At 38.7% G+C, this 23910-nt stretch overlaps 1 protein-coding gene across 15 annotated transcripts in view; it reads right to left on the bottom strand.

Moving 5' to 3' along the window:
* ttn.2 (titin, tandem duplicate 2) overlaps window positions 1–23910 on the bottom strand; it is a 174588-nt gene that overhangs the window by 138382 nt on the left and 12296 nt on the right. For all 15 annotated transcript variants that reach the window (XM_053233883.1, XM_053233884.1, XM_053233885.1 and 12 more), the window contains exons 10-39: window positions 23660–23896; window positions 23229–23294; window positions 21600–21858; window positions 21445–21490; window positions 21138–21356; window positions 20913–21055; window positions 20011–20183; window positions 19697–19927; window positions 19289–19527; window positions 18435–18676; window positions 17835–17999; window positions 17578–17746; window positions 15759–17455; window positions 15374–15655; window positions 14975–15241; window positions 14576–14848; window positions 13853–14116; window positions 13413–13673; window positions 13037–13297; window positions 12684–12947; window positions 12340–12600; window positions 12000–12260; window positions 11384–11644; window positions 11156–11297; window positions 10881–11049; window positions 10540–10771; window positions 8987–9271; window positions 8630–8755; window positions 8310–8498; window positions 2343–2390 (exon numbers count right to left, since the gene is read on the bottom strand). In XM_053233883.1, coding sequence (XP_053089858.1) covers window positions 2343–2390; window positions 8310–8498; window positions 8630–8755; window positions 8987–9271; window positions 10540–10771; window positions 10881–11049; window positions 11156–11297; window positions 11384–11644; window positions 12000–12260; window positions 12340–12600; window positions 12684–12947; window positions 13037–13297; window positions 13413–13673; window positions 13853–14116; window positions 14576–14848; window positions 14975–15241; window positions 15374–15655; window positions 15759–17455; window positions 17578–17746; window positions 17835–17999; window positions 18435–18676; window positions 19289–19527; window positions 19697–19927; window positions 20011–20183; window positions 20913–21055; window positions 21138–21356; window positions 21445–21490; window positions 21600–21858; window positions 23229–23294; window positions 23660–23896 — 7732 coding nt within the window. The remainder of the gene's footprint in view (window positions 1–2342; window positions 2391–8309; window positions 8499–8629; window positions 8756–8986; window positions 9272–10539; window positions 10772–10880; window positions 11050–11155; window positions 11298–11383; window positions 11645–11999; window positions 12261–12339; window positions 12601–12683; window positions 12948–13036; window positions 13298–13412; window positions 13674–13852; window positions 14117–14575; window positions 14849–14974; window positions 15242–15373; window positions 15656–15758; window positions 17456–17577; window positions 17747–17834; window positions 18000–18434; window positions 18677–19288; window positions 19528–19696; window positions 19928–20010; window positions 20184–20912; window positions 21056–21137; window positions 21357–21444; window positions 21491–21599; window positions 21859–23228; window positions 23295–23659; window positions 23897–23910) is intronic.

Below are 23910 nucleotides of genomic sequence, written 5' to 3'. Positions count from 1 at the left end.
AAATGTTATATTCTACCTCCTTTGTTATCTCTTCTTTTGAAATAGCTGTCTCATCCATTTCTTTTTCAGATATGTCAATCATGTTCATTTCCTTAGTTCTGATGTCCTCTAGAGGGAGCTCACCTCTCATCATTTGTACTGCCCTGGACCTGGACTGAGGTTCAAAGGAGTGTTTTACCCTTGATTGTGTGGGCTCTACTGACTGTGTCCCAAGTCCAGTAACTCTCTCCAACCTACTTTGAAAATCTCCTGAACGTCTAATCAATGCACCCTCAGCCTGGTCACTTTGACAAGCATGATGTAAGTCTGTCAGTGTAGTTGGCTTTACCCTATGCCTTTCTGCAAAATCTGTGTAACTAGTCTCACTTGTGACTGATTCTAAGTCAAACTCAGTTGAGGACATTGTTGATACTGAAAGCCTCTTTTTCTTTTTTACAGCTTTTTGTAAAAGATGAAGCTTTGCTCTAACCTCTCCATGGAGACTCTCTGTGTCACTAAATCTATCACTGTACCGATCACTGCATCTATCACTGAATTTATCACTAAATCTGTCACTGGACCTGTCACGACCAGTAAATCTGTCACAGTAAATGTCACTGTACCGATCACTAAATCGCTCAGGTCTTTCAAACATAGGTGGTGGAGAACGAGCACATTCTGAAGCAGTTTCAAGTTTGCGGTCTTTTTCAGGGGCTCTCGACGGAGATGAAGTCCTAAAATACATTGTGCGGAATAAAGAACTCTTATGTCTGTGATGCCCCCTTGATTGTTCTTTAGTTGTTTTATCAAATGGTGATCCAACACATCTTAGATCTACTCTAAACTTTCTTTCTTTTGTTTGATCAACAAGAGAATCTAAGCTTGAACAGGACCTGTCTGAACGTCTTGAAAGACTGAAACTATTTGCCTCTTGCTCCTCCTTTAGAGACACAAGTAGTGATGCTGTGGATTCTGCAGACCCCTCTGTGTTAAAGGCCATTACCTTGTAGCTCCCTGAATCTTTATCTTTAATGTTATTGATGGTTAAAATTGTTAAATGCACATGCATTTTACTCATTGTTTGTATTTTACGACGGTGCTCCTTTTGAATTTGCTTGTTATTATGAAACCATAATATTGTGGGAGGTGGTCTAGCAACTAGTTTGCATCTAAAAGTAGTTACCTCACCCTCCAAAACAGATCGATACTTTAGCTTTTTAACGATAGAGGGCTTAATATTTTCAGTCTCATGCTCTGTTACTAAACCAACATCTAAAACTTCTTCAGGATCTGATACAGCACCATGTGGCTGTCTTCCTTTTTCGGAGCATTCGGTTCCTTCATTATAAAACAATTCTGTAAGAGAAGGGAGACAAATTTCAGCAAAAATGCCCAGCTTGCTAAAATGAGTGAAATGTATTTTAAATGTAATATAATATTAATAGAAATATTAAAAACGCATGCATCAAGAACACAAAGCCATAAAAAAACAAATTCACTCACCATATTTGTTCGAATAAACGCAAGACTCGATTCTTTATTAAAGATTCTGACTCGAAAATGGCCTGGTGTTTTGTTCCTTCTTCTGTGTCCTTCTTCAAGGCATAAATTTCTTTTCAAAGCATTAAAATATCCAAATATAACTGATTTTCTGAAATAAGCTTATTTCATAAATGGACCTGTATATATCCTAAAATATTCCTTACCTGACTTGCAGAAAGATGAATAAACGCCCTTTCTAATCCTTAGAGATTGACGGTTGAAAACATTTAGAGAAAAATCGTTCTCTATTACATAAAAAGATAATAAATTGTTAAGGCAGGTCTATATTTGTATTAGAAGGCGTTTATTCGAACTAATATAGTTTAGAGGTATAACCATGTTATTTAAGAAGCAAACAACATTAATCACATACTGCTATCTGCAAGCCAGTCTAAGAAATATTTGCAGTAGAAAGTTCCAGATGCAGGAAACATAAGAAGCTATTAAAAGATGTGGCTACTTCCATATCTTTTAAAGAATTATTTCCTGTGGTCTGGAAGACTTAGAAGATACATATCCTGCATATCCTTTTTTTCTTCATGCTGTTTAAGAGTCATAAACAGATGCAAAACCCTACATTTCCCAAAATGCTGTACAGCAAGCATTTTATCAGTCAAACTGCTTGCTACATAAAAATTTCAAGTGGTCAGACATAAAGATAAGAAAAATAAGATATGAAAGTGTTCTCATCAAAAAGGTCCATGCAGTTTACAGTCATCGCCAAATAGTACTGTTGAATATACTACATTCAACACTGTATTTTACCCAAAAAACAGGAAAAAAAACATTAATTAAAACATGATTATGTAGAGAAATCTTACCTTTGACGACTTCTTCAATCTTGGTTTCAATATCCTCACGTTTGGTAACTGTAAAACAGTAATTTGGGGAAAGAAATGTTAGAAATTAAGAATATCAAGACATGAGAATCTGGAAAAGGATATTCTCAACATAAATGTCAAGTATATTTCTGCTTGGTAAAACTGAAACAAATGACTACAAAGAGGTGAAAAATGAGAGTAAAATGTATAAGACAAAGAGCATGCATCTGCCAAGCTGCCAAGTAAGTACTGCACACAGCTTCATCCTGCTAATTTGCAGGTATAAAACACCACTTGTGGTGCACAAACATTTTCCAGGTTTAAGCAGCCCACAAAACCACCTTGTGACATTACAAATGTAGCAAACTCCGTGATAATTTTATGACATTGGTGGTTTCAACAAAGTGGGACTGTAGCATGTTCAGCTTCTTTGATACACATGAGGACAGTGTAATGACTTGGGCTTGTTTCTTTTGGACTTTAACCTTGAAAGTAGTCCTCTCGAATGGTCAACAGTTTGTGTTGAACATGTGTTTTAAAAAAGGGTATTTTCCTTTAAGGGACCCTCAGAAGAACATTCAAAGATAGTGACAGTTTAGCAAAAGAAGGAAGAACTGGGTGGAGGTTGAAATGAAGTAATGAGGCTAAGATAAGAAAGACAATGGGTGATTTTGATATATAGTATAAAAGTAAAGATGTATACACAGAGGTGTAAGAGTCAAACTATGAAAGATCATCCGGATTGGACATAAATACAAAATGGCATGGAATGATATGAATATTTCTCAACTGGTGATTTGAGATGAGGTGATTACATGGTAAATATCCACCTTCAATGTTGAGCTGTGCAGATGTTGTCTGGGTCTTGCCATCTTTATTTTTTACCACACAGCTGTAAATCCCCTGGTCCTCTGGTTGGATATCATATATCAAGAGTGATAAAATATTTCCACTTTGTTCAAATTTAAATCTTTCTGTAGTGGCCAGTCTTTTATCATTATGATACCACACAGCACTGGAAAATGTGTGAGGATTAATGCAGCAGACAACTTTGGCCACTTCATTTGTCTTAACATTTAAATTATTTAATTTTTGGGTCACAGAGGATTCCTCAAAAGCAGTTTCTTCCCCTTCAGTACTTGGTGATGTAAGAAGCATTGCTGGAGACTCTACTGTGCACTGCACAGTGTTCATTGATTGTAAAGGCTTTGAAGATGTTTCTGATATTTCTGGGTAGTCTGGTGAGGTACCAGGATAAAGAGTAACTGAGGGATATGGGTACTCAATTTGGGGATCTTGATATAGAACAGTAAATTTCATACTTTCCTTTTGGTTTTGAGATATTGTGGAATCAGGTAAAGCGGCTACTTTATGAGAGCTGGACCTTTCAGAGAGGGCTGATGGCTCTTGGACTTCAACTAATTTTGACCCCATCATTGAAGAGTTATCATACATAGTTTCAGAGACAAAGGTATCATTCGACAGCATTTGAACTTGTTCGTCTTCCGAAGGTACATGTGCTTGGTTTCTTGTTAAATCTGTGACCTCTGTAAGTAGAATGGAGTTTTGAAATCTGATTTTATGAGGGTCAATAATGCTCTCACTTGGCTTTTGGGAAGATATAGATGGTTGCTGAATCTCGGCATCATTTATGAATTTTGACCATATAACAGAAGATTTCTCAAGTGTTTTTTCAAAGAGAAGAGCATCACTTGGTAGCTTTTCCAAAACTTGTTGGTCTCTTGAAAGGGTTATGCCTGTTGCCATGGCATGTACAGCAGAGTCTGGTGAAGTGACTTCAAAAGAACCCTCATTTTTTTCACTTGTTTTTCCAGAAAGGGTTGATTTTTGCTGAACATCAACACCCACTACAACTGATTTTGACTGTGTACCTGAAGGTATCTCATCTGTGAGTTCAGGAACAGGAACATTACTTGGCAGTTGCTGATCTTTTTCATTCTTTAATGGATAGTCATGCCCTGTGTGTTTATGGCAATCAAACCTTTGAGTTTGCAGACTGGGCTTTTTTGTAAATTCTGAGCTATCAGAAACTACATCTGCATTTTCAAGGCTGATTTGTTTCAAAGAAGGTTTAATATTGCCCACATCCTCTGCATTTACTTGAGCTTCTTCCACTGGAGATATGATATTTTCTCTTTGCACAGGGACATCAGAACTTCTTGCTAGTAAAGGTACACTGTCTATAAAGCTTGTAGAGAAGCTCAAGCCAAGAGTCTGTGTTTGTTTTTGGTTTAGGTTTCTTGATAAAAATACATCTTTGTTCGTAGTAACCTTGCTGGGATCTGATAAAGAGAATTCTTCCTGAGAAGAAATAATATTTTTACTTGACTTTCCTAAAGGTGTTGATAGTTCTGGAACACTTACATCTGAAATACTTGTTCCCTGAAAATCTTGTTCTCCCTCTGTAAGCAAATGTGTTTGTTCTCTTGTTGAAGGTATACCTGGTACATGAGTAAGAGTAGTGGGATTTGCTAAAGTAAGGTCTTCATGAGTCTCAATAGCAATATTTTCACTTGATGTGCTAGAAATAGTCAGTGGTAGCTTAAGGTCAACACCTCTTACAACTGATGTTGGCCATATCACAGATTTCTCAAGTGGTGTCTGAAAAATAAACAGATCACTTGGAGGCTTTTTAAGTTGCTGAGTCTCCAAACCTTGGGGTTGGTCTCTTGCTAAGAGTAAATTTGTGACATTAGTATGTGAGTCAGGTAATGTGATTTCAGGAGAGCAAGTAAGTCTCACACTTGGCTTATCAGAAACGATTGATTGCTGCTGGAGTTCAACACTAATCAGTGAAGTTCTCTCAGGTGTGAATTCAAAAATGGTGGCATTACTTGGCAGGTTCTGATCATGTTGGCCTTCCAGTGGATATTCATGTAAAATATGTTTATGGTCACTAAAGCCCTGAAATGGCAGTCTGGTCTTTGTGACAACATTATCTGAACTTTCATTGTGAAACTCACCACTTTTTTCAAGAGTATATGGCTTTAAAATAGAGGTTTTTGACAAGATTTTGGTGCTGTCCATATCCCCTGCTTCTATTTGAGCTTCTGTCATCTGACATTTGGTATTTTCTCTTTGTACAAGGGCATCAGGGCTTGTGGGTAAGGATGCCAGCTTTTTAGAGCTCGTACAGATGCTTATGGCAGTTTTGTCCAAAATTGGTTTAATTGCAATACTCTCTGCAGAGAACGTAGGGAATTTTGTAGTGCTGGGACCAGACAAAGGGACTTCTTCATGAGAACCTATCATAATGCTTTGAGCTTTGTTGCCTTTTACATCTGCAATAAGAACATCATGTGGCCGGCTCTGATCTTGATTAGCCTCCACAACCAGTTGTGTTTGGTCTTGGGCTGAAAGCATGCCTGTGACATGAGTAAGAACAGTGACATTTGGTAAACTGGCTTCTTCATGAGTGCCAATAGCAATGTTCTTACCTGACCTGTGAGACAGAGTTAATGGTTTCTGAATGTCAATGCCTCTTACAATGGAAGACTTCTCGAGTGGTGTTTCATAGATTAAAAAATCAATTGGCAGCTTTTGATCTTGCTGGACCTCCAGACCTTGAGGTTGGTCTTTTGTTAAAAGTGTGTCTTTGTCCTTAGTATATACAGTAGGGTCAGGGAAAGTCATTTGAAGAGTGTCAGTAATTCTCTCACTTGGCTTTCTGGAAGAGATTGATTTTTGCTGAATATCAACACCTCTTACAATTGCTTTTGTCACTCTCTCAGATGTGAATTCAAATGGCAAAGTGTTACTTGGTAGTTCTTGATCTTGTTGAGCCTCCAGCGAATCTTCATGTGAAGTGTGTTTATTGTCATCAAAGCTTGGAATTTTTGGACTAGTCTTTTTTGGAAAAAGATTCTCTAAGTTTTCATTACAAAACTCACCCTTCCCTTTAAGGGTCAATGACTTCATAAAAGATTTATTTGAACTTTTGATAGTGTCTTCACCCTCTGCTTCCAGTTCAGCTTTGGCCAACTGAGGGTTGATGCTCCCTGTTAACACAGGGACATTGGTACATTTTGATAAGGATATCCTCTCTATATTGGTTGTGGATATGCTGAAGCCAGGTTCTTCAGAGCATGGCTTAGGTTTCTCAGTACTTTCTGCAGCAGATGTAGATACCTTTGTAGAAAATTTGGGAGCTTGTTCTGTTTGTGCTTGGTCAAGTAATATCTGTGACTGATTTAAATATATATCCAATGTCTTAGTAACTGTAGTGGGATCAGATAAAGGGACTTCTTCATGACTACCAATAATAATGCTCCTACTTGACTTTCTAAAAGCTTCTGATGATTTCATAACATTACCAGCTTTTACATCAGATTTTGAAAATGAAGATGTCTCACACTGGTTTTTATAGATACAAGGATTGTGTGACAGGTTTTGGTTTGGTTCTATAGATAAATGTTGGTCTCCCGATAAAGTCATGTCTGTAACATCACTATGAGTAGGGGTGAACACTTCATGCAGTTTAGTAGCAGTCTTCTTGCTTGACCTTCCAAAAGGTGGTCGTTCAACACCTTTTTCTTCTGACCATATCAAAGAAGATTTCTCAGGTGGGGTTTCAGAGAGAACGGAATTACTTGATAGCTTGTGATCTTCATGGTCTTCCGAATCTTGTGATTGATTCCTTGTTAAAAGCATGTTTCCGACTTTACTAAGTACTGTAGGGTCTGGCAAACTGATTTTACAGGAATCAGTTACAGTCATTTTCTCATGTGGCTTTTCAGATGGACTGGGCAGTTGCTGGATGTCCACATAGCTAATAATAGATTTTGATGTCATTGAAGATCTCGCAGGTATGGTTTTAGCACCTGGCAGAACCTGATCTTGTTGGATATCCACAGGCCCTTCTTGTGGAGTGGGTTTTAATTCATCAAACGTTTGTGTTTGAAGACTGGTTGTTTTTGTAAGAGCTTTGTCAGACATGGATATACTCTCATTATCATGATCCTTAAGGGTTTCATCTGAGCAATACAAAGGAATATGTTAGGCAGTCAGTAATGCTACAGAAATGCTAAATGGTGGAACTACAGTACAGTTTGCAACAACACTAAATAAGAAGAGTGGATCACACCTTACAAACATGAATTTGCTAAGTAGCCTATACTCATGACAACCACAAGCTTTACCCTATTTAAAATGTTTAATTTTGTGCAGTTAGTAAGAGTGACTGAAAAGTCTCACTGTGGACAATCAGTGACAGGCTTCAGTTGAGGAAAAATGTGCACGTACAGTTAATCATGGTGCGTTATTTGAAGATAACAATCTAATCTTATGTGTATTACCTTCTGTGGGTACTGTAAGGGTTGCTGTACAAACAGCCTCTCCAGCAGAATTGGTTGCTTTGCAAGTGTACTGTCCAGCATGCTCAGAGAAAGCATCAACTATGATTAATGTGGCAGTGCTTGTCATTTCATCAAAATGAAAGACAATATTTTTGTTTGACTTTACAGGTTCCTGGCCATGAAACCAACTTATCTCTGGTTTTGGTATGCCAGAGACACAAGCATAAAATCTGGCCACTTCCCCATGAGGCACAGTGCAGCTTACAAGAGGTTGAATAAAAGTGGGCTTCTGACCAACTGGCTCCTTCTTTACACTCTTAATGCTTGTAGAGAGACTGGACAAGGCATGCCACTGAGATTCCTGAGATGTTATGTCAATAATTTGTGTTTTCCCTGTGAGGAGGCATTGATTTGTCTTCAGCCATTATACATACCATACATTTCATGAAATTAAAGATTTTTGTTGAGAAGTGTCCAGTACAGGTCCAATATGTGTGTTATAGCTAAATTACCATAACTCAATAATGTAAACCAATGCACCAGTAACATTTGCAAATGCAAATAGTTCTTACTTAGAATTCCCATCACATTCAGTAGCAGACGAATGATTGCAATCAAATGAACATGCTATTAAGAGGAATGTTAAACTCACCTTCCAGTTTAAGTACTGCGGAGCAAGAAACCATTCCAGCAGAATTGCGAGCAACACAGGTGTACTCTCCTTCGTCCTCGGGATAAACTCTGGCGATCTCCAGCTGACAGCTGTCGTCAAATTGAGACATTCTGAAGAAGTTTGACTGTTTGATCTCTTGGTCTTTGCAGAACCAGGTAATCGTCAGATCTAAAGAGAACATCGGCAAACAGAAAAAAAATCCAACAATTGCTTTACTGACATCATCTTTTGTGTGCACTTGGTGCATGAGCCGAAGTACATGTAGTTGGACAGTCTGTTGGCATATTACACATGCTTACCTTCTCCAGACACCCGGCACTGAAATCTGGCAGATCCTCCTTCAGTGGCAGAGGTGTGTTGTATTGGAGATATGATAACAGGTGGGGATAAAGGTGCACCAGTGTCAGGTGAAACAACCTCTGGAACTATGTGAGAACATGAAAATGCATTAATATTAATATTAGAAAAAAAACGCTTGACTTTTTGTGAATATCAATTAAGCTTTAAGCCTGTTTCTAGATATATTTTATCTATATACTGTATATATATATATATATATATATATATATATATATATATATATATATATATATATATATTTTAATAAATAATTTTCATTTTCAATTTTCCAAACTGATTTGGTATTCAATATTTACCTTCAACATTCAGCGAAGCAGAGCTGGTGGCCTGCCCATAGTCATTTCTCGCCTCACAGGTGTACAGAGCTGCATCTTCTGGGAAGACTTCAATGAGCAGCAGAGTGTGTTCATTTGCCTCTCTCAGGAACTTGCACTTGAATCCAGGAGATAATGCCTGAGAGTTCTTATACCAGGAGACCTGGGGCTGAGGGATGCCAGTCACTTCCACAGAGAAGCGTGCAGGTTTACCAGCCTCAACAGACAAAGGTTCCATATGCCTGATGATCTGAGGAGGCTCAGGAACTGAGAACAAGAGAATAAAGTTGATGATGAGAAGGAGCAAACTCACACAGTGTAAAATATAACCACATTGTATATATATGGTGTATGCTCTGGGTTTGTACACTTCCTGCAACCCTACAGTCATATGTGCAGAGGTTTATTTAAATAAGATTTAAAAAAAATCAGCTGTGTTTCAGATTTAACTCAAATGCAACAGAAAACGTATTTGAAATTCTCTACCTATTGACTTTGGAATTATATGTCATGAATCTACACAAAATAACCCAAAATATTGAAAATACTGAATACTGAAAATATTGAAGTGGGTGTAAAAGTCAACATAGTTTGCAAAATTATTTACAAAAAAAATTTAAAAGTTTACATACACTGATGTGAAACTAGTTCTGGTGCAACCAATTGCTATCAAAAGTCACATAACTAGCTGAATGGGATCCGTCTGTATGGAATTATACTGTCACATAATCTCAATATTAATACACCTGTTCCAGGAAGGCCCCAGAGTTTGCTAAAGGGCATACCTAAACCAACAGCATCATGAAGAACAAGGAGCTATCAAAACAAATCTGGGACAAAGTTCTGGAAAAGTTCTGAAAAAGGAGCTGGAGAGATCCATGTTTCAAATGGGAGAAGCTGTCCACAGGACAAACATAACCTGGACATGCCACAAAGCTAGGATTTATGCAAGAGCAGCGAGAAGAAAACCATTATACAAAAAAGCCATATAAAATTCTTGGGCAGAGATTAACCTTCCAACAGAAATCAATCCTAAGCATACTTTCAAAGCTAAACTGGAGTGGTTCAAAACCAAGATCCTGAAGGTGTCAGAATGGCCTAATCAATCCTCAGACCTCAACCTGTAGAGACATATCCCAGAAGACATTCAGCGGTGGTTCTATGAAGTACTGACCCAGTGGGGTGAATACTTAATCAACAAATGTTTTTATTTAATTACCCACTGTAAATCAAATGCTAAACTTCATAAAAGACAGCATATACCGTTGGGTTGCAAACAAAAACATCAAATAGGTTAAATGGAGTAGTTATTTATCTGTAATTAATCTTCCCTTAATCTAGAGATGGAAATCTACAATTATAAAAATGGTTTCCCCTGTCCCTATCAATATATGTTAATCATTTTTTGTTTATTTGTTTGTTTGTTTGTTTGTTTGTTTGTTTGGCTGTTGCAGGGTAGGGTAGTAGATAGATATAGTTAACTAATTAAATAATCCACATGGAATGAAATATAAGAACACAGAAATATCACTTACTGTTGACATGTAGTGTCACCACACTCCTGTTCTTCCCAGCAATGAAAGTGTATTCTCCCGCATCACTCCTCCAGGTTTCAGTGATTGTCAAGCGATGAATTTTCCTAATGGTCACATAGCTATATCGCTTATCAAGTGTGAATTGAATTTCAACACCATTTCTGAGCCAGCGTCCTTCAATATCATCCTCATTGACTTCAAATTCCAGTGTAGCTCTCTGCTTCTCAAGCACCTGAAAACAAGAAGTTTATAGTGAGCTAATAGTTATGACAGTGACCATGTTTTTTGGCAAAGTCTCAAATCCTTTCACAAACTATCAGTATTTGTGCATGAATAATTACCGTTATTTCTTTCTCAACAGGTTCAGTAATGCGGACATCTTTGCCCTCTACTGTGAGGTGAGCCTTGGACATGCTTGACCCAGCAACCACTGAGTATTCACCAGCATCAGACATGCGAACAGTCTGTATCATTAAGCGCTGAATGTATTTGTCTGTGGAAACCTTGAACCTGTAGGGTTTAATACAAAATGTAATCAGAACACTATACTCAATAAAATAAACAGTAATATCAAATTACTTAAAACTCTGCTTAGTAAAAGCAATTACAACAGCACCTTTCGGATATCTCAAGTTCCTGCCCATTTTTCATCCATGTAACTTGAACATTGGGCTCAGAGAGCTCACATTCAAATATGGCCTTTTTCTTCTCAGTCACCTTGATATCTTTGATGTGTTTTGTGAACTCAATGACACGAGCTAGAGAACAGAAAAAGATGACCAAGTTAGGTGCCTACAGTCTAGACTTGCATAAAAATCACTGTAAAGATTAAGTAAGAACTTACCCTCAACGAACAGCTTTGCTGATGTCTCAGCAGATCCTGCCACAAACTTGTACTCTGCACTATCCCCAAAGTGCACATTGCGGATGGTGAGAGAGTGAGTAAACTGTCTCGAACGAGTCTGGCATCTGTCAGTGGATCTAATCTCTACACCATTCTTCAGCCATTTGTAGGTGATGCCCTCATAATTTACAGTTACTTCAAATGTAATGGTGTCCTTTTCTTGAGCGTTGAGGTCTTTGAGCATGGAGGTGATGAGTATAGCTTTAAGAGGAAACAAGAACAGAAATCATAACTTTTATTGTACTTCTATTCTTCTATTCTGTGGGTTCTTTTGCATTCTTGATTCTCTCTTGATTTTTCCTGGAACCTATTTGCAAAGAGATTTTTCTAATTTCTAATTTTATAATTAATTTTAATATGATATGATTTATGAAGCTTTCTCTCATTCATACAAACAGGGAGAGCATGCAAAACTCCACATAGACAATAACTTGAGCTCAGGATTGAACTGAAGACTGCTACAGCACTATGCCATGCCCTCAAATAATATTTAGTATTAAGCTGTGTTTAACACAGTAGAAAAGGAAAAAATGTTTGGAGCTGTGAGAAAACTTACGGGTAACAGTCAAGGTGGCTGAGACTCTGTCGTTTCCACAGACAAATGTGTATTCTGCAGTATCATCTCTGCTGGTGTTCATGATCTTCAGTTGGTGGAGTTTGCCCTGCACCACTATTCTGAACTTTTCGCTCATTTCAATCTCAACTCCATTTTTCAGCCATGTGGACGGAACATTAAAATGTGAAACTTCACATTCAAATGTGGCCACCTGGGTCTCTGGAATCTCAATATTCTTCATGGGCTTTGTGACCCTCAAAGCTGGAAAAAAATAAAAGCAACAAATTAGTCATGCACTTAGGCTAAATGCGATAAAAACACTTGCAGCTAGCATACTTACACTCAACATGTAAAAATGCACTGCACTGCACATGTCCCACTATAGCTGTGTATTCTCCTTCCATGTTTTCCTCAACATTGGAAATGACCAGCTTGTGAGCTTTCCTCTCTGAAAGGATTTGGATATTGGCACTTGGCTTAAGCTCTTGGTTCTTGAACATCCATTTAATAGGGACATTATCATGGGATACGCTTAACTCAAAGGAAGCAGTAGAATTTAGCAGGGAAGTCACATCTTTTGGCTTCTTCACAATTTTAATTGCTGAAAAATAATTAAACAGTGATCAAAAAACAGGTTCTTATCCATAGTAAACACAATGAAGTAAAATTTGTTTTATAACTTACTCTCAACATTGAGTCTTGCATTAGCAGTGAGTTTTCCGAGTTTGAATCCATAAACTGATTCATCCTGGGTGTTACAATTTTTAATCTTCAGGGTGTGAACCATGCCTTCTACTGTGATTTCATATTTATCACTCGGAAGAAGTTCAACTCCGTTCTTGATCCACTGGGACCCTTTCACGTCTAAATGAGTGAGTTCAATACTGAACACGGCCTCTTGTGTCTCAATGACAGTTTGGTTCTTTAGTGTCTTCTTGACCTTTACAGCTGTTACAACGTAGGAATGTAATTAGTATATTGATGTATTTAATATATGCTCATGTTGTAATTTGGTACTTAAATTAAAATGAATATACCTTCAACTCTCAGGTTAGCTGAGGTCTTAGAGTTTGCCACCTGGTATGTGTATTCTCCAATATCCTGCGGTCTTGAGATGACAATGACAAGGCGTCTTACAGCACCAATCTGTTCACTCCTGACGTTATCACTGAAGTCAACAGGATGTCCATCCTTAAGCCACTTTCCCTCAGCAGATGCGCTGGCAACTTCACACTCTAACACAGCTGTCTGGGACTCTGCAACAGTTACATCCTGCAGTGGTTTGTTTATGGCGCCGCCTAGTGGACAGGAATAAAGCATGACTTCATTGACTGTGCAAACCTCTATACAAATTTCTGAGTTTCTGAGTAAACAGATGTTAGTCAGATTTAACTGAATTTAACAATGTTACACCTGATACTGTAAGTTTGGCGCTTGAAGTCTTTTCACCAGCTGCAAACACGTAAGGGCCCTCCTCATCTTTCATGGCATTGAGAACAATGAGACTATACTTGGTGCCCTTAGAATCAATTTTGTACTTAGGACCAGCCTTCAGAGGTTGACCCTTAAAAGTCCAGAGAGCATCAATGCCAGGGTGAGACAGCTCAACCTCAAATGTGACATTCTGGGTCTCAGTGCACACACGGTCCTCCATGTGCTTTACGATACTGATCTCTGAAAGAAGAAAAAAGCAGAGTTAAATCCACAACACTAGTTCGATACTGGTGTCACTGCAATCACCTTCTAGGTTGTCTACTTCTGAATACTTTTTATAAGCACTGGAGCTTATAAAGAATTGCTCTGTACTAGGTTATTCATCCCTCATATATTGAAAAAAAAGCAATAATACTTACTCTGAACAGTTAGCTTGCATGATGACTCAACTCTGCCAACAACCAGTTTATATTGTCCTTCATCAGAAGCATATGCCCTGTTCAATACTAGTCGCTGTTTGGAGCCCTTAGTCACGACCTGGACTCTGTCACTAGCAGTCAGTAGCTTGTCATTATGGTACCATTTCACTGAGCTCACATCAGCAGCTGAAATTTTGGCTTCTAGCACAGCCTTTGTGCCTTCAATTGTGCTAACATCCTTTAGAGGTGTTACAATACCAATTGCTGAAATTGATAAAAGAGATTAACCATTAAGGAATGTGAAATTAAGCTGGAAATTGAAACATACAAGATGGGTGCTTCTCAAACCCTAATTGATGCCCCCCTTAATTCCTAAATCATACATCCTTCAGTATCTGTATAGGCAGATCTGTTAAACAGTTAATACAACTGGGAAATGTCATCAATAAGTGAAAGTCACTTTAAAGTGATGCTTCAGTGAGTCAGGATTTCTCTAATGGATTTCAGTTGCTTTAAACTGACACTTGTGTGAGCGAGGATTTATCATTTGACAAATATGTTTGTTCTCCACCCCTCCTGTCCTTGTTTCTTTTCCTTGCATTCTGCCTCAGAAGCAAGGAAAGGAAATGAGGGGGTGCAATAAAAAAAAGAGAAGCACCCAGTGAGGAAAATAAAATTCAAATTGACAAAAAATGACTGAAAAGTCTGCTGGCAGAACCTTACTTTGAACAGTTAGTTTTCCTGTAGTGGAAATGAGATGAGCAGGAACATTGAAGGAGTAAGTTCCAGCATCATCTTTGGTGACGTTTTCAATAAGGAGCTTGTGTACCAGTTTGTCGATAACAATGTGAATCCTATCAGTAGGAGAGATGGGCTGACCATTCTTTAACCAAGTTCCCTCCACATTCTCCTGAGAGAATCGCACCTCCATCTGAGCAATATCACTTTCACAGACGGTTAAGTCAGAAAGGCCTTGCATCAGTGTAACTGGGCGCACTGTAGGAAGAAGAGATATGAGTTAAGACGATCACATCACATTTCTCCCAGATATCAGACATGCAAAACATGCACAGATAAAATTATAAGGTATATACGTTAGGTATATCATATACGTTAACTTACATTTCATCTTCAGGGTAGCACTTGTCTTTAGATCACCCACTTTGAAAGTGTATTTGCCTTGGTCCTCTTTCTTCACATCCTTGACACACAGGCTGTGTCTTCCACGGCGAGAGGACATAACATGCTTCATACCTGGGGTGATCTCTTTGTTCTCAAAGTACCAGGTGCCTTCAGCATCCTCACGGGACACTTCACACTCAAACTCCCCTGCATATGACTCTGGTACTTCAATGCTCTCCAAATTCTTCACAATTTCAAGTGGTGCACCTACACAATACACCATAGTTAAGTTAACAAATAGTTTTTTTCTGTTGAACACACAATGTGTTCCACATCATTACACCCTCTGTTTATGTTAATAAGGATATTATAGAACAAATACATAAACATTATGCAAACCTTCAACATGAAGTCTGGCTGATGTTCTTATGTGGTCATCCTCAACAACAGCACAAGTGTATTCAGCATCATCATCCATGCTGATAATCAGGACAGACAGGAAATGCACTTTTCTGTCAGAGTGCATCCTGTATTTTTCCCCAGAGAAAATCTCAACATTGTTCTTTAACCATTTAACCTTGATAAAAGGCTCATTTGTTTCACATTCAAAGGTTACCATGTTGTCCTTTTCTTTGGCATGTAAATCCTCTATTTGCTGTGTGAAGGTTATAACTTGCTTGGCTGAAGAACAACGACAGAAAAAAATAGATTATTTTATTGGATTTTGCAAATAAAGAGTCAATATAGTAGAGTATAATGCAGAAATCTCAATCATGATACATACCTTGCACCAGCAAGAAAGCATGGCTTGAAGTCTCTCCTGCAATGTTAACGGCTTTTACCATAATGCTAGCCGAATCTTCAGCTGAGACATCCCTAACAACTAGTTCACAGACATGGTCCTCAGGCCAGTACCAATAAATGCGGTCAGATTTTTCCAGCAAGATTCCATTCTTGAACCATTGGCATTCTGGATCTGGTTTACCAACAACTCTGCAACGGAAGCGTACTTCTTCCCCCAGGGTGACGGTCTGGCTCTGAATACGTTCTAAGATCTTTGGTGCCTCCATGCTGGGGGAAAGAGTTATTTTCTCAGGCTTGATGGTAGGAATGGTAAGTTTGCGTTCCTCTTCTATCTTCTTCTTCTCAGATTCAGGTATCTCCTTAGTCCAGTGCAGAAGCTCCTCCTTTCTCTTCTTCAGCATATCTTCATAGGACTCATCCTTCTTGCGAGATTTAAACTCTACTGAGGAAATGGCCTCATAGTAGCCTTCTTCAGTTCTGCGTTTGAATTTGCTCCTTAATTCCTCTGTCTCTTCTGTAGGCTTCTCATGAACAACTCTCTCAGCCCTCCTTAGCTTGATAACCTCTTTGGCTTGTGAGGGCTCAGCAGGTTTATCCACCTTAACAACATCAAAAGATACTCTGCCATGCTCAGGGCCAGGACCTTCTGGAGCCTTAATCTCAGGAGCACGCCGCAGAATTGACCTGAAATCCTCCTTCTGTTTGATCTCTAACTTCACAGTGTTTTCTGCAGTGCCCTCAGGGTTCTCTGCCAATACTTTGACATCTCCTGAATCATAAGACTTGCAGTCCACAATCTCAAGGTAGTGAATGCCATCATACAGTAGCCTGAATCTTTTGCTCTTGCGAATGAGCTGTCCATTCAGGTACCAGTTGACTTTTGGGGTTGGGTATCCAGTTACTCTGCAACGGAATTTAGCAGTTTCCCCCTCCAGCACTCTAATGGGCTCTGGAAGCAGGACAATCTCAGGCTTAGTTTTTTCAGTGATTTCATCTCCAGTAACTCCAGCAGGAGCTCCCTCATGAGCAATGCGCTCTAATTCATCTAATCTCGGTCCCCTTCTCCCCTCAGGCAACTGACTTTCCTCAACCAGGCTCTTCTCATCTTTCACAATCAGGGTGGCTGAGGTCTGGTCAACACCAAATTTGTTGGTAGCTCTGCATGTGATGACACCACTGTCTCTGGAATATGCAACCTCGTAGTCAAGACTGCAATAGCCAAATTCATTAATCATGCGTAACCTGTTAGCAGCTTCCAGGGGCTTGCCATCATGTAGCCACTCAACAACCATTGTGGGATCACCAATAGGGGTGAGTCTGCATTCAAAGTGTACAGGACCAAAACGCTTGAGTCTTACTGAGGTCAGTTTCTTTTTGAAGTGAGGCTTCTGCTGCTTCTCCTTGTCATAAAGGTCGCCCTCCTCCCATTGTTCCTGACCATAGCGGAGATGCAGTGGCTCCAACTCTGGTGCAGCAATTTCCTTAGCTTTGTAAGTTCCCTTAGGAATAATGAGTCTTCTTTCTGGTTCAGGTTCAACGAACTCCACCTCAACATTGACACGGCAGCGCGTGGTATCCCGTCCAGCTTTATTAATTGCTGTAGCTGTGTACCATGCACTATCAGAACCAGCAGTTTGGGGGATTCTGAAACGTGCTTCTCCCTTGGTTCCCTCAATCCTGAAAGATTATAGCATTTCAGCATCTCCATATTTGTAAGTATTCTTTTTTTTAAACTGTAAAGATAAAATAAACTATACTGAATAATTTTTCATTATAACATTTTAATGCAGAATACTCACTTAATATTTGGGTACTTATGAGGAGATACTATGTCACTGTTTTTCAGCCAGACAATGTCAGGGAGCGGGTTTCCAATGGCTTTGACAGCCAACTCAACCAAGGTTCCTTCTTTGACACTGACATTCTTTAGCTTTTCGATGAACTGTGGTCTAATCAAGTTTTCCTTAGCTATAAAATACAGATAGATATTAGTTTGTACAATGATTTAGTGGTATTTAGTTTGGTAGGCTAGCATGAGAAAAAGGTGGAAAATTACCTTCTACAGTTAGAGTCATAGAAACAGTAGTTTTTCCAGCCCTGTTCTGAGCAACAACTGTCCATTCTCCAGAGTCGTGAGGCATAGCAGGCACCACAATCATTGACTGCGTTCCATCCTCCTTCACCACAATTTTGTGGGTGTAGTCATTCACCACTTGTTGCCCTTTATTAAAGACATTAATGAAGCATAAAAAGTCCACATTATTGTATTTGTTTTATATTGTCCCTGCTCCTCATAATGAGGAATTTTAAAATATGTATTTGAATTTCCCAAGGTGGTTTTCAGGCTGGAGGGTTTAGTTTCTAGGTAACATGAGAAGGTGCATATTTGTCTTATTAACTTCACAGGAGAAAAAAAAGACAGGTTGGTGGGGGCGTGACTGACAGTCATTAGTGTACATAAGAATCAACTATCCAAATGATGACATTATGATTAAGCTTAAAAATGCCAATGCCATCTATCTCCATCCAAGTACTATGTATGTTGTATAGTATAAAATATTGATTAAAAAAAACCCAAGAACAATAAGCATGAGCCTTAGGACCTACTGCATGCTCGTCTTCAGGAAAACCACATACAATATGTCACTTTACTTACCGTTATGGAACCAGAAAGTGTCGGGCATGGGCCTTCCAACAACTTTCAAATCAAATCTTGCAGTCTGTCCTTCGGCACACCTGAAGGATGATGGTTTCATGACAAACACAGGTTTGTAAAGCCTTTCCAGCTGGGTCTCATCTGTCTCATCCAGTCTGCGAGCAGGAGAACGGCTAACAGAACGTGCAGGGGAACGTCCGGGGGAGAGGCTAATGGAGCGTGCAGACATGGGGGATTCAGACCTGCAATATGAATGAACAAAAGTCAGACAAATGCATAATATATTACTTATTTAATTTAAATTCAATGTGTCAGCCATTATAAGTAAGGAGTAAAACACAATGGGGCACAATCAACAAATGGGTAGTGTGATGTGGCCATACGTGAAGTAGAGTTACTGTTACAACAAAGTTGAAATACAGTATATTTTCCTATAAGAGCATGTGCCAGTGTATTTATTCTTCTTTTATTATACATTTTATCTATTTATAGATACATTTAATGATTCAGAATGTCCAAAAAATAAGTTAGTTTTTGTTATCACTTGTTTGTGCAGCTACTGATATTTGAGACTCCTTCCATGAATGTTGAATAAACATTTCCTTATGGAAAACCTGACCATATCAATGTTTAAACATGTTTCTTTCTTTCTCTCTAAACAGCAACTTTAATCTGTTCATTATTAGGATTAGACTATGAGGGGCTTCTGCCATACAAGTCCTAGAGAAATTGGTGTTACTATAGAAACAGTAATGTATTATAATGAGCACATTAATATAAACCTGTGATATGCAGTCAACAGCTGTGTGGTATAACATGCCATCAGTTCCCAGGTTACAAGAAGAAAAACTTACTGTACTCTCTTCATTGCTTCTGTCTGAGGATAAAAAGGCTGAGCAGCAGCTGTGGACTCCACATAGAGTTTTCCGGAGCTGACAGCATTACCCTTCATGTTACTAGCTAATGCTGTATAGACTCCCTCATCTTCTGGCAGCACCACAGGAAGACGCAGAGTGGCTCTACCATCCTGAAGAACCTCCATCTGATAACGGCCTCCATGCTTGATGCGCTTGCCATCTTTGTACCATGCAATCTATTAGAGGGGATTGTGGATGTCATTGTTTAGAGTATACAGTGTTTAAAGTGATCTCTTACACACACAAAACTATTATGGCTGACAAAGAATGTAAGCCAGGTAGAATCTCTTAGCTAGATTGATTGTGTAATTGTTATTAGTGCCAAGTTTTATTAATATTCAGTACCTTTGGCAAGGGATTTCCTTCCACTTTGCAGTGGAATGTCACACCCATTCCCTCCATGATTCTGTAGCTTTTGACGGGTGTGCTGAAAGAGGATCCTATTGCCTCATGCTCAGCTGCACTCAACAGCATTTCTTCTCCATCCTCAATCACCAGTTCACGATATGTAATCTTTAGGATCCTTATCTCAATCTCTTGAATGATTCTCTGCTCAATAGCAGAGATTTGGAATTCCTGATAATAAAACAGACTAATTAGTTTTTGTTGGTGCTGTTATAAGCATTCATGAATTATTATTATGTTTAAATCATCTTTACCCTCTCTGATATGAATGTCATCATCTGTGCTTGTTGAGCCATCCTTCTTTGCATGTCATATTCACTTATGACCACAGGGGGCAAGTCTGCCACCTTGGGCTCCTGAACCACTGTAGTGATCACTTCTGTTTTGTATGTCACATCCAGTGTTTTCATATAAGCTTCATATTCCTCTGTAAAATGACACATTAATGTAAGAATTTATTCATCTGTTTCAAAGGGTTTCTGTGGTTACAATATTAACACATATTTATTAACGATTTATACTATAGCACTGGTGAATGCTCAATTCTGATTGGTCAGAAAGTTCTATAACAGCATGGCTCAGACAGTAGGGTGCAAGGTTTACGTATGTTAATGTATCATTCTAATACATTATCATTTACATAGCAACAACTTATACAAGGACCTTTAGGGCAGATGCTTCACATAAATGGATATTTAAAAAAAAAACTTGTGTAATTGTTGATATGGTGATGTGTTCAGTGAGCAGATGTTTATGTCTCAGGGTCATGGTTTACATTTTCCAATATGAGTAAATCTTCAGGATAGAGGGCTTTGTATTTGATTTCTCAGTAACAAGGTGCATTTTTTTGTTTTATTAATCACTCAATGAAGAGAAAACAAAGAGAGCCTGGCAAGGTAGTGACTATTTATGACTGCTATAACATAAATAATAACAGGAATTAACTCATGGACATTCCACAACATAAAACAACCATAAAAGGATAAAAAATATTGTAATCATTGGCAAAGTGCTGTGGTATAAGAGGACTGTGGGATGTGCTGTTACTGTAAAATAATCAATGCATCACACCACCCATTTTTTTGATTGTTTTTCTGCAACAGCACTCCCCCCACTGTGTTATTTCTAAAATAATTAATTTCTGTCAATTACTGACCTTCCTCAAGAAGTCTTGTGGAGGTAGATACCTCTCCATGCTGGTTCTTGGCAGTGATAGTGTACTCTCCAGCATCATCAGCAAATGTCATGGAGATTTCCAATTTGCATTCTCCTGTGTCCTTATTGTAACTTACGCGATATCTAAAGATTAGGAAGATATTTATAAATTTGCATTTCTACTCTATATAAGCTGATTGTTTTAACCGTTGTGACTTGCAAATACCTGTATCCTGATGTGAGAGGGACACCATTCTTCTTCCAGCAGATGTGAGGTTTGGGGCTGCCTCCAACCTGGCAAACAAACACAACACTTCCACCTTCCACAAGTTTCTGTGAAACTGGCTTCCTCACAAAGAATGCAGCTGCAGCTGCTCCAGCTTCCACAGTCTCAGAGACAACTCTGACTTCGGACGTAGCCACTTCTTTAGTCTCAATAACAGCCCTAAAATAATTGGCATTATTGGCTTTAAATCATCATGAAGTGTTTATGTTAATCATTATGTGAAGCATAACAGCATTTTGTTACTTACTGTTTCTCCATAGTAATCTCTGCTCTGGTCTCAATCTCCTCAGACACTGAAATTGAAAATTGTAGTGAGGAATGATATTTAATTTAACTAGATTACAGTAAGTAAGAAAATAACAAAAATTCCTTAAGTTACATTTAAAAGATAATTAAGGAAACCTTTAACAAGCAGGTAGCAGGAGGTGCTGATAGTTCCAGCCTCATTTGTAGCTGTACAAGTGAAACGTCCACTATCCTCAGCAAAAGCCTCACGAATCACTAAACGGGCATATCCTTGCTCATATGTGATCTGGAAGTCAATGGAGCTCTCAATCCTGTAGTCCTCTCTGAACCACATAATGCCTGGTGTGGGGTGGCCTGAAATCTGGCACTCCAGAGTCACAGACTCGCCCTCAGTAACAGTCAGGTTCTTCAAGCCCTGAATAAAAGAACACAAAGAAAATTTGCTTAACCGCCTCTCCTAAAGATTGAAACTAATACACACCAATATGTAGATGCTGCCAATAGATATACTTGTTATTTTTCCTCCAGGAGGAAAGATGGAATCAAAATGAAATAAGTACTGTTCAATAATGAAATGCTTATTAAAATGTGGTTCCTCTCCTGTTTTTGTTTTTGTGCAATTTATTGCATACTTGTGCTTGACAGGAGTTGCATAGACTAATACATACACTAGTCTAGACAGTAGGAAAAAAGAGTAGTGAGGTAACTGGAAAAGAAATGCAGGCAAATAGTAATAGTTCAGACTCTATGAAAGACTAAAGTAGTAGATTGCTTTAAAGTAGAAGTAAGCTTCTACCAATTCTACTGCACTTTGTCTAAGACTACACTGGGAAAGTGGTGGGTACAGGGTATATGCCCCCTCCCAAGGGAATACTCACTAATTACACCCACTCCCAGAGTTATTTTTGATGTCCTTCAAAGTTAAATAAAATATAAATTAAATCCACTGTGGCATTGTGAATTACTTTGTAACCAGCGTTTTGCAAAAGAGAGCATTCAGACCCACGGGTTGCATGTCACTGTCCAGTCCCACTCAGCTAATTTGGAGTCAGATCAGTGGCACATGCCAGCTGACAGAGACCAATCCAGACTAGTTTTCGGGTATTACTGAAGCCAGAGATGGACTCAACTTGGAGGTTCAACTCCTGATTCATTATCAGCCTGAAAAAACTTCCCAGATACTGCTATAGACATAGCATCCTCCATCCTAAGAACACCAGTCACTGAGTTATAAGGATGGCTCTGCTGACACACATGAGCTTCCATGCTGCACACTCTTCCAGGAGCAACAATTGCAGCTGAGCCACCACACAAGTTCCTTTTAAGAATTTGCATGTCATTAAATATTGTAATATAATACAGAGATTTATTATTTTGCATATTTCTTGATCTGACCTTCATTTTTTGTTAACAGTGTGTAGTCTAAAAACATTAAAGATGGAAATGTAATTTGTAGCCAGTATATGGCTGTTAATTGAAGTTTGATGCCTTATTTGCTGTTTATCAGCATTTATCCACACTAATAAAATAGCCTACAAACAGTAATGCCCTGAATCAGTTTTTGCTTTAACTTTGGAGATGACTAGTCAACTATTTGTTTTAATTACCAGTCGACTACCAACATGAATGGTCTGCAACCCCTAGTGCTAGAATATGTTTTTATTGTATTTTTGTATTATTGTATTTTTTTTAAGCATGTACTACTACTATGTACTACTACTGCTCTAATGCTGCATTAACCAAAACACAATCAAGCCAGTGCATAATGCACTTATAAATACTTACAGCAACAACAGTTGGAGGAATACTTGGCTCCTTGGCAGCTGAGGGAACTGCAGCTGTTTCAAGAACCTGGGTGATAGAAAACATGATTTTGAATACTTTTGCCAATAAGATCATGTGTTAGCACCTGAGTTAGCAGTTGGGCAATGGGTTAAAAGGTAAAAGAAAATGGTGGAGGGAAGGAAAGGTGCATAAAATATTCTGACAGAACTGTGATTAGAAGAGGCAGGTAGATGAGGCAGGTAGATGATGCAGGTAGAAGTGAGTAGAGTAATCTACTCGCAGTTAAAGAGGTGAACACAGTTAAAGAGGTGAATTCTGAACTAATATGTGACCACACAAGTGATATATGACCAAAACAACTGTGATGAACTACGTGTGAGATTAATGACAAACATTAGCTCATCTGGCAAGCATCAACCCAAATTACAAACCTGTGTTTCCCATTCCCCTGTATATGATGCACCTATCTGTCTCTGTAACTCTGTGTCGAAATGCAACTGATATTTCTCAGTGGCATCTCTAAAAGGAGGAGGGGTGGGTTCTGGAGTCACTCTTGTCTCCACAATCTTATAAGTTGGAGGCTTGACAGGCTTGATGATCTTTTGAGCAGTATGAGTGGAAGACAATTCTTTCTGTAGTGTGGCAATAGCAGAGCCAGCTATTGAGACCTGACCAACCCAAG

This window comes from Pangasianodon hypophthalmus, chromosome 5, assembly GCF_027358585.1.
Source record: "Pangasianodon hypophthalmus isolate fPanHyp1 chromosome 5, fPanHyp1.pri, whole genome shotgun sequence".
Taxonomy (NCBI): Eukaryota; Metazoa; Chordata; class Actinopteri; order Siluriformes; family Pangasiidae; genus Pangasianodon; species Pangasianodon hypophthalmus.
The sequence above is the reverse complement of the archived record's forward strand: the minus strand, read 5'-3'. Positions and strand labels throughout refer to the sequence as shown.